Below are 19166 nucleotides of genomic sequence, written 5' to 3' on the forward strand. Positions count from 1 at the left end.
GGCCCCCCCCCGGGCTGCCGGCCCTCCGCCTGTCAGAGCGCGGCCGCGGCCGGGTTTCGCGGAGGCTGCCTCGGCCCGGAGGGTTTGGCGGCTCTCCTGTGGAAGCGCCGTGGGTCGGACAGGGCGCTGGAGAGGCGCGGGCTCCTGCGCCCGCCGTCGGGCAGAGCCCCCGCAGCCCGAGCTCTGCAGCGTCTCTCCCAGCCGAGAGCCGGCGGCACTCGGAGCCGGCGGCTCCCAGCGTGAGTTTTGCGTTTTGAGACCGTGGAAGAGTCTAGGATGAGTTATCCTTGACGCTGCTTCGGCATTCTCTCTTCAGCGTTTCCTAAGAGCTCTGCAGCAAAGTCGGACTGTATTGCAGGAGGTCGAGTAAAACTTCTTGCTTTCTAAACCCTCTTTTGTTCAGGGTTTGCTCTAGCCGGCTAGCTTTGTGCCTTTGTTGCACTTTCTTGCGCGGAATGCCCGCGTCCCAGTGGGGCTCTGGCGGATGGGATCTGGCAGATCTTGCTGCAAAGACAAAATACGTTATCGCCCTGCCTTTCTGTCAGGTGATGGCGATCCAGCGGCAGGGCTGGCAGGAGATCATCTATGCCGGCCTCTCAGGACCTGTAAGCCCTTTCAGTGTGCTACTTTAAGCCATGGATGAGAACGAGTGCTGTGCCAAGACAGCACTGCTGTCATCCAGCGGAGCTGGACCAGCTGTGGGGCTGGTACGTGTTCTGCTCTGCAAAATCTTCTTCGGGAGTTGTGGCTGGGCTGAGTGAACCACTGAGATGCAACAACTTAAATAATGGTAGTGCCCTGGAGTTAAAGCCCTGCACAGACAGTTCTTGCACTGCTCCGTCCCTTTGTCTCCTCCAGCATGTTGGTGTTGTGAGTGCTGCTCACCTGGGGGGAGATGGGAGCACCATGGGGAGCACTGAACACGTCCTTATAAAATTATTATTAATGTCTCCTTCAGGCCTGAAATTCCTCTTGCTAGTCTTCCATTCTGTTAAATGCTTCGCAAACCAGAGCAAAGGAAGAGACATGAAGAGTTGAATTTCACTGCCTTGTTTGGAACTGGGTGGAAATCCTGGAGATGGATCTCTTAGGAGACTGTCTTCCAATTGGGTTAGATGCACAGGTAACAGTAAAGGGACTTGTGTCTTTTTTGGTAAATCTGCTTCTATTTACTATATGTTTGCAAAGAGCTCTGAAATAGTGATTTAGGGTTTATTGGGGTTTTTTTTCCCACCATCTTTGTCCAACTTCATGCTGCAACAGAGCTCAGGAGTGTTTACTATGGCAGCTACAGAACTCCTGCTTTAAGTACTGACACCAGCAATGTTTTTTTTATTTAGTAGTAGGGTGAACTAATGCGCTGAAAGTGCATGTAGGCTTGAGGGTAAGAGGGGTAATGAAGTGACTGTGTTGCCAAGTTTGGGACATGTCTTAAGTTGAGCTGATGGAAGAAATGAGAAGTTGAAAGGAAAGTTGGCCCTTACAGGGAAAAGTTATGGAGAGCTTCACAGAGATGGCTTTGCCAGCTCTTGAGTTTTGCAACCACTGGGGTTTCTTAAAAGTCTGGCCTTGCAGCCTTGTGATTACAAGAACTTTTCTTCATCAATAAGTAACAGATGGGAAAAAGTGAATGGGGCATACCATAAAGTTCAAATACGGGAGGTCAAAGCAAAGCAGACCCCAAAGAAGCTGACTGGCACAGGGCGATTTGAAGGATTGGGGCTGCTTTTAAAACAATGTCTTTTCAGTTTCTACATGCCGAGGTTGGGGGTTGGCTCCCTCTCCTTGTGACCGGTTGTGGAATTGGAGCCGTGGGTGGACCCTTAGACACGTGTGAACTTTGCCTCTCTCTGGCCCAGTACTCTAGGACTTTCCACAGAGCCCTGACCTTCACCACTGAGTCACTCGCCTCTCCTGCCCATGCAGATGGGCAGCACTGGGAGGGAGGGAGGCAGGCAGGCGTGGAAGAAAGAACTGTGTTTTACTGTTGGAGTAGAAGGCATTCTCTCCTGGACAATGTTCTTGTTGTGTCTTAGCTGTTTCCTCAAATGTCCCTTTATTGCAGGAGCAATGGATCGCCCCAGCTACCTGGAAGAGGACTATTCTAGCCTGGATGGGCTGGACGATGACGTGTTTCACTCTGATGACTTTGGACTTGCAGGTCAGCCTGGTGAGATGACTGCAACTGGCATTTTCACACAGAACCAGTCCTACAGCTGCCTTCTGGGGAGGTTTCAACTATTTCCCCTCACACACTGCTGTGGTCCCGGTATCAGGCATCCTGAGCAGCAGGACAAGGCAACTCAAACACTCAGCCCGTCCTCTTCCAGTCAGGATGTTATGTTGCCTTGTGGAGTCACTGAAGAGCCCCGGAGACTCTTCTATGGTAAGAGCACTCCAGTGTCACCAGCTTTGCAGCAAGGAAACTGTCCCTTTAGCACTACCCCAATCAAGCAAGGTTTCTTTCATTAGGGCGTTTTATTAAAGGACTGAAATTATTTTGCTTTGGTCCTACAACCTCAGGAAAGACAGCTTGAATTTTCTTACCCTTACTTGTCCACTGCAGGAACCAGGCACTTGCTCATTGCTTCAGCTGTCCTTGATACTCCCACTCTTTTTCTTTTTGGCATTATTCTGTCATGTTTTATTTACTGCTAGATGTTTAAGTGCTCACCATACCTCGTATCCTACGATTTGCCCACATTTTTTAGCTTCTAGTGCTGTCTCATCCACATAGGGAAGACTCGTAGAAGCTTTCAGTGGAGAGAGGGAAATGCAAAAATTTACACTTGGTGGGACAGCTTTTAGGCTCTTTACTGGAGTTAAGGTTGTTGAATAAGTAGCACGTCCATCCAGTACTTTACTAGTAACTGATGGGACTCCACTCAGCTTTGTGTATCCGATTCAGCTTTAATTCAAATCAGTCCCACTAAATGCCAGAGAACTGAGAAAAGTCTGATGGAAAAGATACAGCAACCTTTAATGGGAGACAACTTGAGGCAGAGATCTTGTAAAACTGCAAAATTGTCATTAAAAAAAAAAAATCAGCACTTGGCTGAACTATAAACAAGCAAAAGGAACCAAGTGTAAGATCCTGCCAGTCATTTGATTATGGGGAGCAACACAATGCTCTGCTTAATCGATATAAATCTACTTAAAAGCTGAACAAATGTTTTACTGCATGCTTACGGTATACAGTCATTGTTCGGGCTTCAGGAACTGGACTTTAACATGAGTCAAAAATTCAGGATTATGTGCAGCTCTTTTCCTCCGTAAAGTGTACTGAGTAGAAGAGCTCTTCTTTGCGCTGGAAGAATGACTCTTCTGATCCCTGTTTTGCAGGCAATGCTGGTTACCGTTTACACGTCCCTCCAGTTGGCTTTGCGTTGGATCCGCACCTCCAAGAGGAGCCTCAGGAAGGTCAGCGGGAAGCGCGTGCCGAGGTGCAGATTGCACGGAAGTTGCAGTGCATTGCCGACCAGTTCCACCGGCTCCACATACAGAGGGTAGGGTGTCTCTGGAGGGGAAGGTGGGAGTTTAGCTACCCAAGAGTGGTGCTCTAGAAGACTGGCTCCAGGCATCAGCTAAGTGGGCTGTTGTCTAAGGCAGCAGACTGCAGCAGCAATAAAATGGCAAGAGTATCCTGATGGATTTTGCTTATGCTAGATTGCTAGCTCTTCCTAAAGATTGGCAGGTGGAGGGAAGAGAATGCGTGGGGTTGCACTTACTGCCTGGGAAAGTAGCTGTTCTGCGTTAGCTGCTGCTATTCCAGGTCTTCCAGTTCATCAGCAACAGGGTCACTGAGGCTTTCCCCAGGGATCTCCCCCTTGCTTTTTGTTACAGCTTTTACTCTTCTACACTCTTCTCACCACCAGTGTCTTCTCTTCTGTGGCCCAAGTGGGGCCACACTTGATATAAGCTGTGGCTTATATCAGCTTCTCATCTTGGAGATGACAGCAAGCCTGGAGTCTGTTCTGACACTCCTTGTTGTCTAGGGGTAGTTCTCTGAAATGTTGTGGAGTATATTTAGATCATGCTAGACTTGCTAGCAACTCCTCTGTCAGACAGTCCTAGCTAATGTCTCAGACTTGTGACTAACTTCCTCACAACAAAAGACAGCTGTAAGATGCCATCAGGTCTGAAAACCACACTCCAGAATCTTGATTTTGTTTTCTTTAAAAAAAAAAAGAAAAAGAAACCCTGCTCTTCAAAGAAACAAAATAAAACCAGCACCTCTAAACCCCTTGATTCTTTCTTCCTTGCCCTCCTTCTTCCCCTGTTGAGTAGAGATGAAATGGAAATCCCAGCCCATGCAGAGTTTGTCAGAGGTGGCAGAGGTTTGGCAATAGGCAGCACTTTGCCACTTTGATGCAAGCCCAACAAGAAGAGTGTGTATCTGGTTGTGTATGAAGAAGCTGATGCTCTTGCTGACTTCAGAGAGGGACAGAAAGCTTATCTCAGTCCAAGTGAGTTGGTGCTCTTGCTAACTGTGCGATCTGTTGCAATTCTTCTCAAAGGTAAGTAAGGATCTCTGTCCTGGTCAGAGAATGTGGCTTGCGGCCGGGCAAAGGTTTGGTCCTCTCTGTGTCATCAGAAAGGTGAGGGAATTCTGGGACTCGTCACCTCCAAATAGCAGGAGGATTAAAGGAGCTGTAACAGGAAGATTAGCCTGTAGCAATGTAGATGGAGCTGTGAAAGCCATTCAGCAAACTGCAGGAATAACGAGCTACCAGGAGATTTCTCAACATGGGTTGTGTGTGGCTGAGCAGGGTTTACCCCAGCGCGACCTTTTCGCCAGCGATAGCTGAAGACCCCGCTCTCCCCAGCCAGATTCTCACAGGAAAGGGAAGGTTAACCACCTCGGTGGAGGAGCCCTGGAGCGAAGTGGTGGAACTGGTTGTAACTTGACCCCGTTCATCTCGGCGGCGGGGGGGGGCGGGGGGGTACCTATCTGAAGTCCGTCCCTTGGAAACGCACCCAGGAATGCCCACCCAAGGCGGCCCCGCTACGGCAGCCCCGGGGCGGGGTCTCTGCCGGCCCCGGGGGCGGGGGGGGGGCCGCCAGCCGCGGGTGCCGCGGGGGCTCCCGGTGCCACGCACAGGCCGGCGGCCAGGGCTGCCGGCCCGGGCGAGCGGCCCGTCGGCCAAGCGTGTGGGAGAGTTAGTAAACAAAAGCGTCGGCCTGCGCTCCCCGGCGGAGCAGCCAGCAGAGGAGGAGCTCTGCTGCCTTTGTTTGAACTGGAAGACCAACAAGTTGTAAAGGGGGGGCGGGGGGGGAGGAGGAGCCGTTCAGCCATTTAAATTTGAAAACAAAACAGGAAAAAAAAAAAACCCAACCCGAAAACTTAACCCGAGGACGGAATAGTTCAGCCGGTGGTTCTCCACAGCCCGACCCTGGGATAGGCCTTGGCATTTGGATCGGTTGAGGGATTCTTGTTTGTCAGGAAAACTGAGTACTGAGCCACATACTGGTGTCCAAGGCACCGTTCCCCATGGAGCGTTTTGTTGTCGTGCCCAATCCCTTCCCTCCCAGCCCTGCATGGAGGATTTCCTTTGGCTTGTGGCACAGATCTATGCAGAAGCCCCTCCGTCCCGTGTGCGATGACTCTTCCCAGCCTGTTGCTGAAGAAGCAAGCAGTCTGCCCCTGGAGACACGTGAACTGGTTCACAATGTGTTGTGGTTTGGAAGGGGCAGTCTTTGAGTTCTGGAAGACTGGGGCTGTCGTTTATCTTGCTGTGAAACTAATCCCTGATTTGGATGCCCCATTCCAGCTTGTCTCAAACATTTGGTCAAAACCAACTTTCCAGAGTGGTGTCTTGAATCAGATTTTGAATACCACGAAGTTAGTCACACCAGCGTGGTCTTGTGAAGTCCTGAGAGGGAGCAAGCCTGATTTTCAACAGACTGTGCCTCTTTTCGGAGCCTACAAAACATCTTATCTGTGAACCTGTGAAAAGAAAGCGTATGTGCCCTTTCAGTGGGAGTTAGGAAAGGCTTTCGGCATTGGAGTAGTGCATCCAGCTAGCTTAGGAGTGGCCCTTTCATGGGTCTTGAGTTCTGCGAGACTCTCCAGTGGTTCAGGTATGGCTCCCATTCTGCTGCCGCAGCAGCAAAGCTGTGTTGACGCAAAGGCTGCTGGTTAATGTACATCCCTGGCTGCGAGAGGAACTGAGCAGGCAATAGCTGCTGAGGTTGACGTCACTGAGTTGTCATTGGACTCAGCTGCACGCACGGTCTAACCCCATCCCACACTGGGAACTGTGGAGAGTCACTGTTATCTCTTCTCTGGGCTCCCGGAGCTATGTGGTATTTATTCTGTGGTTCTTGGCTACACAAAAGATTTTTGGGTATGCATATCGTAAGAATAAGAAAGTTGGCCACACCTATGCTTGCTTTTGGCATGTACACCACTTTCAGGGTTTCATTTCCTATTAATATATTAAACAGAATACAGTAGTTTAAAAACTGGCTTTTTTATCCTCAGAACAGTGCTAGAGCAACAACGCAACATTACCTAGTACTCTGCAGCTTTAATCTCCTTAAGATGCTGAGTTTATTATAGGAAGGACTTGAGCAATGCTCTGTGTTCCTAAGTAGCAGAGCCTGCTACAGGTGGATCCAGTTTGCAGAGGGCTCTGCAGAATGCCATGTGAGACCCATCTATATTTTCTTCAGCTCTTTAGTACCTCTTACCTGTCTTAGGCTGTGTAGCTTCTGGCAATGTTCCCTCTGTTGTGCTTTTCTCACCTTGCCCCTGGAAAACAAAGTAGAGCCAAGCCATGCTTTCTGCAGGAGAACCTAGAACCTGCCACCTCCTTCTTGGTTTGGAGCACGTGTGCCTTTGCAATGGGATCTGTGAACTGCCTGCTGTAGCCCAGCCGGTGGCAGAGCTTAAAGAGTGCACTCTGAGGTAAAGGAGGACAGAGCTGAGCTTATGGGATCTGCTGGTCGGTCAGGTGCGATGTGCTGCCTGCGCCCCACATGTCCAGGCCCTGGCAACAAGTGATTGGGCTCTGCTTCAGGTCCTGAGCGCACTTGAGTTTCCTCGGCTTGAGAAGGGGCTCCAACCTGTGCTGAACCGACAGGGTATTTCACGACATGACGTGCTGCTAGATGGGATGTGAGTAGACAATCGGGGATGGCGGCAGCAGCAGCATAAAGCTGCCCCATAGGAACATGGGGTTATACAAGAGTGGGGTGGATGACACTGTATATCAGTATCACACCCCTTCGGTTTGACTTGCTCCATGGAGCCACTGGAACACCACGACTTTTTCCAAATAAAATAACTCTTTCTAAGCAGGCTGCAGCTTTGAGGGGACTGCTTTTATCACATCTCTTCTTCATGGTGATAAGATCACTTCACAGGGAATAAAATTGTCTCTTTAAGAGCCAAGGAGTGGTAGCCTTGAACAGTTCTGGGCTTGTGTCCAAGCAGAGCCACTGACTTGCTGTATGACCTCAGACAAGTCTCTTGACCTCCTTGTGCTTCAGTCAACCCATCTGGAAAGCTTGGTTTAAAAAAAGCTGAGCCTCAATGAGAACCAGATGCTGAATCAGAGCTGAGCTTTCTTGAGTAAATAAGTGCATTACAAACAACAACAAAGTCCCTTTCCAACACATCAGGAATCCTGCAGTTGATTTAGATATGCTGACCATGCTCGAAAAGCCTCTGTGGACCTAGCTATAGAAAACTTTGTTTCTCTAAATTCCCCAATTGGTTCAGCAAGTTACTCTCTTGCTGTCGCTGCAACAGGCTTGAGCAGCCTGTAGAGCACAAATGCCTGCATCCACACTGACTGTGGACAGACAGCTAGGCATGTACCTGTTTGCCTCAAGTTAATGACACTGAAAATGTCCAGGAGGAAATGTTGTTTTCCTTTGAAAGTGAAACTTGTTACATTTTGCATATTTTTTCCCCTCTGTCTCTCATGAGAGTTATCGAGGCCTCCTCTGAGACACTTCTGCTTATGCAACAGGGAGCCCGTGTCTCTTGTCGGAAACTTATCGCATGAGAGAGTGGGCACACAGCGCTACATGTCCCAAACTGTATCAGGCTTTTCTCCATTGTTTATTGAGGACACTCAGGGAATTTTTTAGCAGTTGCTTTTTTAAACTGGAATTGTTTGCAGGAAACTGTCCATTATGATGACTTTACATTTTAGGAAAAATGTTCAGAAATCATCCTAATAATGTAATGCAGAGACTCTCAAACTGTCCTGCAGCTGAGCCTGTAGCACCGGCAGCTCCATACTTTGTACTTGTACCTGCAGTCTCTTTGAGACTTGGGGTAAGTGCTTTCATTTTTTTCCCGAGTAGGTCAGTACCTTTCAGGATCTTCTCTGCTGGCTAGGGCTTGCTGGTCCCTGCATCTGCTGTGCAAAGCAGTGGGTCTCTTCTTCAGCTCTGCTGTCTGTGGGTTGCCCCATTGGTGTAGGACTTGAATTTCCAGCTGAGGATGCAGGATCATGGTGAGGGAGAGTACCAGATGGAGAACTCGTGAAGTGTGTGAGCCTGGTTTAGAGGGCAGGCGGTAGGGTGGGTGTGAGGTTGGGAAGATTGAGATGTAAAGCAAAGTTCTTGCAGGGCTATGGAATTGGGATCCGAGGCTTGAAGGAAGGAGGGTGCCATAGGGGAAAGAGGAATTCTCACAGTCAGTGGAGTCAGAAACTTGATATGAGGAAGTGGAGACAGAGTTTTTGCTTAATGTTGTTAGAATTTTTTTCCATTTTGACAAATGACAATGAAGGAAGAGGTGGGCTTGGAAGTGCACCTTCCCCTATGCATACAAATGACACAGCAACCTGTTGCCCCTTGCCTAGCACCTGTTCTGAAATCCTGCTGCCTTTGGAGCGGATTATTTGACATTTAAGTTAACAGAAACTTGCTGGACCCTTTCACATCTGATCTGAAATTATATTCTTTGGTACATTAAGAAAAGAAACTGAGAACAAGAACATAGTTATGCCACTGTATAAATGCATGTTTCTCCCATATCTTGAATGTTACATACAGTTCTGGTTTCCTTCTTCCAAAAAATGATGCAGCAGAACTGGAAAAGGTTCAGAGAAAGACAAGAAGGATGATGAAACTTCCATATGAAAAGTGAAAAAATGGGCTAGGACTGCTAAGCCTAAAAAAGACACAAAGCAAGAGGGTAGGAATATTAAGCAGAAGTCAAAAGTGACATGAAGGAGATGGATAGACTAATTTCTCCCAGTACAAGAACTAGGCAAAATCAGGTCAAGCTGGTAGGAGCCAGCTCAAAGTAAATGAGGTAGTTTTTCATGCAATAGGTAGCTCTGTGGAACTCTTTGTCAAGGCATTGTGCATCCCAGAGCTTTATCTGGGTTCAAGGGGAATCGGGACAAGTTTATGGCCATTGAAGGAGACATTAAATAAACAGAAACCAGATCTGACTCGGGAAGTCCTGAGCTCAAACTAGTTAGATGCTGAAAGAGTATTAGGGGGAGCTATTGCATGTACTTGCCCTCTGCTTTTCCTCAGGCAGCCACATAAGGCTGCTGCTCTTGGAGGCTGGACTATGTGAACTCTTGATGCAACAGTCACATAGAACCATTGTATATTGGTTTAATAAAAAACACGAAATTTTTGCATCAGCCTAATCTATCCTTCTTCTCTACGCTTTCAGCTGACAAAAGATTTAAATATTTTATGGTTTTGTTCCTGCTTAAAATAGAGGATAATGTTAAAAAGCAAAACTTCCTGCCTAGCTCTGGTGGAGGAAGTGGGCAGAGGCAGAGGATAAGGGAGCCTGGTGGCAAGAGAGCGGTGCAAGCTCTGTGCAATGGCGTGCTGTGAATCCTTCACCCCACCGGACACAGGACTGCCGTGTCTTAAGGCAGTGGGGCCACAACCTCAAAATACCAAGATTGCCCACATGAAAAAGCACCAAGTAGTTCTTTGGGACAGTACAAGTGAATTGTTTTGCACTATTTCTAACATCACCTGCAGTATCGCTGTGTGATTTAAATAGCATTCGGTGCCGCTGCTTCTCCTGTACAACCCCAGTCGTCTCCGCAGGCTCTTCTGCATTTCCTTGGCTCTCGCAGCACCGTGCCGGCTGTGACAGTGGTAACGTGCTTTCTGCTTGTAGCAGTGTGACAGCTGAGAAATTATTTTTCAATTAAGAAATAACTGCGGTAATATCCCACTTCTTTTTTAGTGTGGGAGACTAGGAAATGCAGGTTATAACTTGTCTGAGATCATGCAGGGCTTGCTGGTTGGAACCCAGTTGTTCTGCCTCCAGTCCTCTGCTTAGGTTGGTTGATCTTATTAAGATACTGCCATCTCTGAGGGGGATGATGAGATGTTTGGGCTGATTATTTATGGTGAGGAGTGTGCGTGTTCGTATTTTACTCAATTAAATTTTATGGTGGAAAGGCAGGAAAGCAAGCGCCCAACTGCAGAGTCCTCCTTTGTTTCAAGCCATTGAGGAGGAATGTCCCGCTAGGCTTTTATAGTCTCTGTTTGGTGGGTTTTTTTGTTTCTCCTTGGTAGCTACCCTCGCCAGTGGCAAAGGAATCTTTCTGAGGACCGTACTACAGCAGAAAGAATAGCGATCTAAAAATAAAAGCAGTGAGGCAACTTCTATTAACCCCAGTTAGGTTTTTCCTGATGTAACGCCCGACAAGACGCTGGTGGCAGGGGTCTGCAGCCGCCCGCTGAGGAGAGCCCCGGAATGGCGTGCGGACCCCAGCCGGTGAGGAGGAGGAGGAGGAGGAGGCCGAGAGGGCCGTGCGTGAGAGCGGCTCTGCCGGGCAGTGTTTGCGCTGCGGCTGCTGTGTTTATATCGCTCTCTAAATTTAGCCTCTGAGTCATCAGAACTGCTGACGAGAGGCTGCTCTGCCCGCAGGCTCCAGCCCTGCACCTGCCCGCCTGCCTGCAGGCTCCCCTCACAGCAGGGCAGCCGGCGCTGCACCCAGGCCAGGCCAGGGCCCTGCGCCCCCCCCCAACCCCTCTGCCAGGATATTTTCCTGCAAAAACGTGCAAGGCGTTATTTTAACCAAAGCCCCGAGGTATGCTTTAATCACTAGGGGGTGTCTCCCGTGCAGCGAGCGGTTTCGGGAGCACCTCCCTTCTTCTGGTGGTGAGGGAATCGATGCGAAGTAAAGGTCAGTCCATCCCACGGCCTGTGCCGGTTAGGTCACAAACAGGGCAAGCTGCGCAACCGCTCTGTCGGTTCACACTCGGGGTCTGAGGGAATAAGCCTGCCTGCGCTTGCTGCCCGCAGCTGGGGCTGTGGGAGGGGGTGGGTGTCTTCTCCTGGGCGCGGAGGAGAGGCCTGGGCATCTCTCCCTGCACCCTTGTCCCCCACCTCCCACAGCGTGAGGGAGAATCCCCCCTGGACCCTGTGCCACAGGTAGAGAGGGGTATCAGGTGCGGCTCTGTGGAAACGCAAGACCCTTATTTACTGTATTGATGGAAAATAAGCCGCGTGCCCCCCGGGGTGCAGGAGGGGAAGGCTGGGGGCCTGGGAACACGGTGGCCGGTGGTTGCCCTTCCCAGGTTGCCGTCAGCTGGCTGTTGCCATGGCGTCTGTCTGCTTCCCCTTCCTGCCCGCTCTGGAGAGGAAGGCGTGAGTGGCTGCGTGTTTGTTTTTGAACTACAAGAAAGTTGAGAAAGGGCTCACCTGCGCAGCTGTCGCCCGCAGCAGGTCTGGGGCAATGAACGTTGCTGTTTGCTACTGCTCGGACCGGCACCTCGGCAGTGGTCAGCGCTGGCCCCCTTGCTTGGGCTGGGCAGCCCGTCTATGGGTTTTGGGGGTCTCCTGCACCCCTCATCCTTCCTGCTGCGCCTGCTCCTGTATATCCTCTCTCCATAAACACGCATGTTGCTTATCTTGCTTCGCAAAGCCTGACGGATGCTTTGAGAAGGGAAGCAGTACTTGAGATGACGCCTCCCTCTACCACAAGTTTAGTCCCATGTAAAGAGAGCTGCAGGGTTTGCGAGCCAGAAGGATGCAGATCCCCGAGGAAGATCCTCATCCTCCTCTCTCTGTCACCACGAGAAATCATGCCGCTAAACTCCTCTTTTGGTTTTTCTCTGTTACTGTCTCCTTTTTTTCCCTGCTGCTTTTACACATGCATTATTCTTTGGTCATTAGGAATCACAGCTGGTAAGATTTGTATTTGACTTCCATTGGCCTGCATTTCTCTCTCCAGCGGGGGACACCTTCTGTAACCTCTGTTGCCTTGGGGACTGTGACTTTCTAGTCTTCCTAAGCTAAAGCATATTTTGTGGTAGCACAATATGCCTCCAGCCACCTGGCAGCCAAAACAGCCTTCAGTGATGAGTCAGCAACTGCTCCCGGTGTGCAAGTATTTTTGTTTTCAGTGAATAAATAAAATCCCAACAACTTATTGCTAAAACTTGTATTACTCATTAAAGGAAGAATGATGTTTTTATGTACACATATGCCATTATTCTTTTGCTCTAATAGTGCCATTTATGGCCATATTTTAATCTTTTGAGTTAAGATGGGATCAGAATTTGACCCTTAACCATCTGGAAGCCATGAAGCAAGGTCAGAAGTTGCCCACGAGATCAAGAGGGTAGACAGGTGTACCCTTCTGTATATGTGATAGGAATGTATCAGACCCACGTACGATGTGTATATGATGAACTTATTCTTTATTTTTTTTAAGGAAGGATATTAATGGCAGATATGTATCAGGTGGAAAAGTGAATCCTATTCATCTGTTAAACATTTATGCTCAAAGATTCAAGGACCTGTGTCAGAGGGACAACATTTTCTTTGAGGTGTATTACCTGTCCTGATCTTCCCTTGATCACCCCGTGCAAGGGGCTTGGTAGGAGTAAAAAGCTTTTGACATCTGAGGTGCTATTTGACAGATGCATATCTGTATGCTTACAGTGTGAAACATGTATTAGGAATTAATTATGGGGAGGGAACAAATGTCAGGTCAATCGTGTCCCTCTTTCATTTGCTTCCAGTAAAAGTCTTGCTGCTTTTTTGTGTTTGTTTACCACTATTCTGGCTTCTGGTTCAGCACAGTTCATGGAATAGGCTTCACTAATGTACTGTTGCTGCAGAGGACACTTTTCCTGTAAAATGGCCTTTCCTTGTGACTCATTAAAGCATTCATGCTAATGCCTCAGACAGACAGTCTCTTAAGGATATCCCCTTTAAAAAGCAGCAGCTGCAATAGGAAATGGTTTTATGTGTTTCCAGCTTTGTGTTGACTTACTGTATTCACAAGTCTAGTCTTCTTTAGTTACAGTTAGTATAGAGGGCAAAAGGGGCTTCTTTCCATCTTGGGAAAGGAGCTTCAAAATGTTCATTGTGTTGCTATGGCACAGAGGTGGTGGAGTGTTCATCCTTGATACTTATGTGCAGTAGTGACTCTGAGGATCGAATTGTTTTGATGAGGGACAAAGCAGCATAGTGAAGCTTACGAAAATTATAAACCTGTGCCACAATAGTTATCAGTCTTAGAAAACTGTAAGAATTGACTTGAAATGTATCACATTGAAAAAATTAGATGCCAAATTCATGGACTCGCTCTCCTGGGTTTTCTGTCCTTCCTGGCAGCTAAATTATACCACACCAAAAAACCCTCAGTCTTGAAATATTTAAGTATTTTGGTCTTGGCAGAGGCGTATCTAGGGAAAAGCTACTGAAACTTGTGAAAAGGACATTTTTTAGGCTAGGACAGTTCTTTCCATAAATTGTTTATCCCTACTGCAAAGCGTATCTGCCATTTCCATTCTGTGGCTCTTGTCCCACGCTGAATTAGTACCATGGAAAGCACAACAGCCCAGAAACGAAGCCATGACTCTCTAAACCCCGTTTAGCTAGGCTTGCTGCTGAAGCAAGCAGTCCCAGCTTGCTCCTCTTCTCAGGTCACCTTTCTGTTGTCCTGGCACAAGCATCAGCTTGACTATCTGATGCCTTGGATCAGATGGATTAGGATGACCTGATCAATAGTAAAGGCTACTTCTTTACCAGATTAGTTCTGGCCTTGATCATTGTCCTGCTCTAGTGTGAGGAGAGGACAGTGTGAGCGGGCTGCTTCAGTACGCAAGCCAGTGAAAGTGTGTGTGGGACTACACCACTGTGGAAGGAAATGCTGGCTGAATACGGACCCAGGGAAATCAAGCCCTAGGTCTAGGAATAAAACCTGGAAAGCTGCCCTCAGCCTAGTGCTCTATTTTTTCACTTCAAAACAAAATTAATGGTGTCAACGTCCTTCATAAAGTGATCTGAGATCTTATGCTTCTTATAATCAGGGGGAAACAAGGGTAAAGCAATTCCTCTTCTGCCCTTGCATGGAAATCTCCTTGAGTGTCTTAGGCAAATAGTGGGAAAGATTTTTAACTGGAGAAGGACAAAAATGCTGTACCAAAAAAGTGGCTTCAAAAGACAGTGAAATAAATACAGTAGAATATCAACTAAAAAAAAAAAATTAAGACTTTTTCTCAGTATTTGTGATACCACATCCCACTGGTTCTCTTGCAGGTCTGTAATCCTTCTTAAAGTAGAGCTCTAAAACTCTTATTTACCAAATAAAACCAAAACCCAATACCTTCCTCACCCCTCCTTCAAAAAAAAAGGGAGGAGGATGAGCTCAATCCTTCCACTGTTTTTCCCTGAACGTGGCCTCTTTTACCTATCACTGCAAAGAACAAGTAATCCTTTTCTTCTGAGGTGACACGTAAAACTTAAGGAGGAGACAGAATATTTAGAAACCTCTTATGGTGTGTGAGAAGCACAAAGCGGCCTCCTGCATGAAGCGGGACATTCATATGGGTATTCTTACATGTGTTTGTCCTCCTGACAGCGGAATAGTTCAAATTGCACGTGCCAGATCGGCACACCGCCTTTCGTCTGACCCTGGATTAACCCACTTTATAAAATTCCACGAGAGTTTCCATTAAAGAGGGTCCACCAGTGATGCTGAGATATAATTCAAGTTCAGGATTTCAATACCAATTTTTAAGCATCCTTTTGCATTTCCCATACTAAGTCCCTAGAAGACACTTCTTTACCCTCTTGGCTGCCAATAGAATAAAATAATCTGTCAAAGCAGATTGTCTTCAGAGCATCTGTAGTATGTTTGTCCACCACACTCTCCTAGCGTAGTTCCTTACTTGTTGAAACTGCAGAAGGCGGCATTGTGCTTGCATGCCACTTCGTTGACATGCTATCCAAAGATCTCTGTTTAAGGAGCAGTCCGCTTAAGCTGTAATAGCTTGATAAAAACATGATATCTAGATTTCATCGGGACATTATGGTTCCACGTGCGTGTTTGAGCAGGTTTGGGAGTGTGGGTCTGTGGAGGAGGGTGAGAAGAATCTCTGGAGTTTGATAAGGAAAGACAAGCCTTGTCAAACCAAGAGGCGAGTAGCAAAACAAAAAGCATCTTGCTTTTTGAGACTATATCAGGTTTTTGTAACCCAGCCCTAGGGGATAGTTTATAAAAGATTGTTTTCACCTGTAAATCTAGCAATGCCTGGTCAGTATGGACTGAACCCAGTGCTGGTTACTTTGAAATAAATGACACCAGGCTCTAGAGTCACTGTCTGTGGGTTATGCTCCAAACACAATGGTGTTGAAATGTGTGATGGGATCTGTGTGAACTCTTCTAAATCCAGAAGACAACTGTTAAGTCTTGAAGGTAAGAAGAATCACCCACTGCTAAGATGCAAGATGAACACAGGTTTTCTGAAGCCAGTTTTGTGTGTACTTGTGATTCAAATGGCACAGACCTACTCACACTGAAAAACGAATGTAATTTAATGACTGTCTGGGAGGTCTTTGAAGAGCTGTCTATTGACACATCTCCAATACACCAACTCCAGTTGTAACTCCCTCTTACTTGTGATTACGTAAAGAATGCCTTGCAACCATGTTGTTCTGCCCTGTTGGGCTAATATGAGTTGAAACATCTTGTTCATATAATGTGCTTCAGCGCTCTTTTATGAACTCCTGTGTACTGAGGCAAAGTTGTTGGAAGCCAGTCTTCTGTTTCCTCGTCTGCTGGGGATTGGGGGGTGGGGGTGGGGGATTGGGGCTGGTTTGTTTTGTTTTCCAGAAATGATCAGTCCTGCTTAGCAAATATGGAATTCTGGATGAGAAAACAAAGACTGACTTCTAATAGATGGTCGGTTATTGAGGTGAAATAGTATCCCAGGCTGGGCAATGTAAAGAGAAACCCACCTGTTTGTATGAGATGCCATTAAAGTGCAGGAAGGTGGGGGTATAATCGGAGCCACTTTTGCAGGGGTGATTACATATAACAAAAGAAGGAACAGTGTCCCTGCCCCAAAGCTGCATTATATAGTCTGGTGTCCCCCTGAAACTCAACTCCCATGTTTCTTCCTTGACAATGGGACCTGAAATAACCTCTTGGTTTTGGTTTTTTGTGTGTTTTCAAGTATGTTCTTGCTTAAGGTTTAATTGGCTCCAGTCAGTAGGAAAGGGCTCCAAGGCTGATTATTTATGGCTTACTGTCAAAAGTGGCTATAAAAAGGGCAGTATTATCTTGGAGATGCTGGGAAGGAAAATGTGGTGGGGGGAGGGTGGGGGAGTGTGTGTGTGCACGAATGTGTTTTCTTGTACTAGATGAAATCAGAGTTTTGCTGTCTCAGCAGTGTGGTTTAAATTGAAGATTAACCCTTTGACCTTCACGGTGTCAAATCACTTACAGATGGATCACCAGTTATATTTTTTTCTTTTTTTTTACTTTTGGGGTGAAGGGGGGCTTTTTTTTTAAAAAAAAAAAAAAAAAAAGGTTGTTTGTTCATGCAGCTGGGGCTTTTGAAAGGCTCAGAAGCCAATCTGATTAAAAACAGCACTTGGCTAAACTCTGCAAAATCCTACAAGCAAAAAAAAAGTTTAATCCTCTTGTGCACAATGCATAAAGGGTCTGCTCTTTTCTTTTTGTAATGTTAGAGCTACAATTATTTCTGGAGAACTTATCATTTCCCTCTCTCCCCTCATCCCTTGCTGCACCCCCTTGTTATGCTGATGGGATTAAAGTGTCTGCTCTTGAAAAGTGTAACTGAGTTGTTATTGGAAAAGAGAAGTGGTATGTTGCAATTTTAGAAATATAAATAACCTTGCTTCAACTGTTCTCCTCTACAGCATCAGCAGAACAGAAATCAAGTGTGGTGGCAGCTTTTTCTCTTCCTACACAACTTGGCCTTAAACGCGGAGGCGAACAGGAACCACACTGGGCAGAGGTGAGCTTTGCCCGCCTGTTTCAGGCCGCATCCAGTCTGCAGGGAGCACTGAACAAACACTGGTTCGGGGGCGAGACATTGCACACCGCCGGCCGGATGTGAGGACTCTGAATTTCTGATACTCGTCTTCAAGTTTGGGTTTTTTTACGGACTCTTCTTTGCTGCTGCCTGCCTCACGAGGCAGGGAGCTCTTGTCCAACACTGTTGAAGGAAAGCCAGAATGTGGGTGTGTTTGGTAAAGCTTGCTGCTGGTTCCCCGCGCCGGTGACCTCTGTGCAAGGGAGGCAGGTATTAGACTAACGGCTTCCTCTGCCCTATGTGTTAGTCAATGGTAGAGTGCAGGAGTGTCATTTTGGCTGCTAGTTAAAAATTATGTCTGGGATTGATGACTCTAAACATACTTTGGGTATCTTCCAGAGCAGAGATGCTCAGTTCCTCCACAAAGAAAGTTCTTTTTAGCAATGAAAACATTCATGTAGCTTATATCCATCAGGTTACTTGTTTTCTGCATGGGTTACTGTTTATTTCCTTGCATGCTGTGTGAGAGAAAATCACAAAGAAATAGGATCTCTTCAATCTTTCCATTGGGCACCAGTTGCAGCTCTCTCACATGAAGTTGTTCTTTATCATTGCCATCAATAGAAAAATCATTTCAGTAGAACAATCTTAAAGTTAAACCTTCCTGGGGTTGCTGGTGGCTATTAGTTTCTGCCCCTGTTTGCTTCTAGTTCAGTGTTTGCAGTGCCCGTGAGCCAGCATGAAGCCAAAAACCATGGAATATGACACAAGCATCATTCTTCTATAATGCTAATGTATATGTTTTTATTATTTTTATGATGGGTGTTTATTTTGTTTTGTTTTTCTTTTCTCTTACTATAATGTGGTCGGTCAGGAAGGCTTAGGTTCCAGGCATCTGATAGTTTTGCTTCAGGATTTGACAGGGAAATTAATTAGCAACTAGTCTGACATGTACACTGTACAAGCAGTCTGTCCATTACTCTAGTATTTAATGTTTGGAGGCTGCTGTAAGCATATGTTGACTAGCAGCAGTAATATTACTTCAAGGGAGATCTAACAGTTCCCGGTTGATGTGCACTCAGAAGTTTGTCCATATGACTGACACTATTGGAACAGCACAGTGAAATTACCGTACCAAAAGGAAGTAGCCTTAAATACCAATGGCTACTTCTCTGTAGCCTTAAATATGGTTAGTTCGCAAACACAGTGACAACTAGGGTAAAACACGAACAGAAAAGCAATACAGACTTTATTTTCTTCAGACTGTTTCCATATTGCCACTGCACCTTGTTGTAGGCCTCAAATGATACAACCAGCGTGAGGAAGAGCTATCCAGAGAATTTCTCTTCAGTCCTGTTACAAACATCAACTTCAGGTGTTGAGGAATTCTTCTGCTCCTAGTCCACTCTCAAAAATAAGCATTACTGTACGGGAAGAGTAGTTTACTTGCACATACGCTTTCTCCTCCACGCCTCTCTGCATAGCCTTCTCTAATTCATGCTTTCTTTGGTATTTGTATAATCTCATCATTGCACTGTAGTGTCTGGTAACAATTTGCTGAACACAGTTAAATTTGGACTTTCTCCCTCTCTCCCAGCCCCATTCTCTTGAGTTGCATCCTGCTCTACTGTGGCAAAATGTGCTTTAGCTCCCTGAAAGAGGTCCCCAAGCCTTTTTCGCTTTCATATATTCACAGTCACTCTCTTTCAACATAAGGAGAGTTTATGTGAGAAAAGGTTTTTTTCTCCCCTTACGTTATTTTTCTAGCTAGAGCTAGAGTAATATGTTTGTTCATGATGGTTAATAATTCATATAAATGAATCTCAAGTAATATTTGGGGGGGGGTGTATGGAGAGGGAGGGCGGGAGGTTTTTTTTTAGGAGGGGGGGATTGTTTTTGGTTTTGTGTTGTTTCTTTAA

At 46.7% G+C, this 19166-nt stretch overlaps 1 protein-coding gene across 1 annotated transcript; it reads left to right on the plus strand.

Annotated features, from left to right (window-relative positions):
* Positions 1-1051: 1051 nt before the first annotated feature.
* On the plus strand, positions 1052-18754 carry BMF (Bcl2 modifying factor). Its single transcript, XM_010574194.1, has 4 exons — positions 1052-1123; positions 2066-2386; positions 3343-3506; positions 17132-18754. The coding sequence occupies exons 2-4, from the start codon at positions 2071-2073 to the stop codon at positions 17231-17233; spliced, it is 582 nt and encodes a 193-aa protein (XP_010572496.1). The 5' UTR covers positions 1052-1123; positions 2066-2070; the 3' UTR covers positions 17234-18754.
* Positions 18755-19166: the final 412 nt, after the last annotated feature.

Source organism: Haliaeetus leucocephalus, unplaced genomic scaffold, assembly GCF_000737465.1.
Source record: "Haliaeetus leucocephalus isolate CR32 unplaced genomic scaffold, Haliaeetus_leucocephalus-4.0 Scaffold417, whole genome shotgun sequence".
Taxonomy (NCBI): Eukaryota; Metazoa; Chordata; class Aves; order Accipitriformes; family Accipitridae; genus Haliaeetus; species Haliaeetus leucocephalus.

Excerpts from the sequence above, each read along its gene's own strand:
- BMF (XM_010574194.1), top strand. The coding sequence starts at position 2,071 with ATGGATCGCCCCAGCTACCTGGAAGAGGACTATTCTAGCCTGGATGGG. Across the intron at positions 2,387-3,342 it reads GCCCCGGAGACTCTTCTATG|GCAATGCTGGTTACCGTTTA; the intron begins GTAAGAGCACTC and ends CCTGTTTTGCAG. Across the intron at positions 3,507-17,131 it reads ACCGGCTCCACATACAGAGG|CATCAGCAGAACAGAAATCA; the intron begins GTAGGGTGTCTC and ends TCTCCTCTACAG.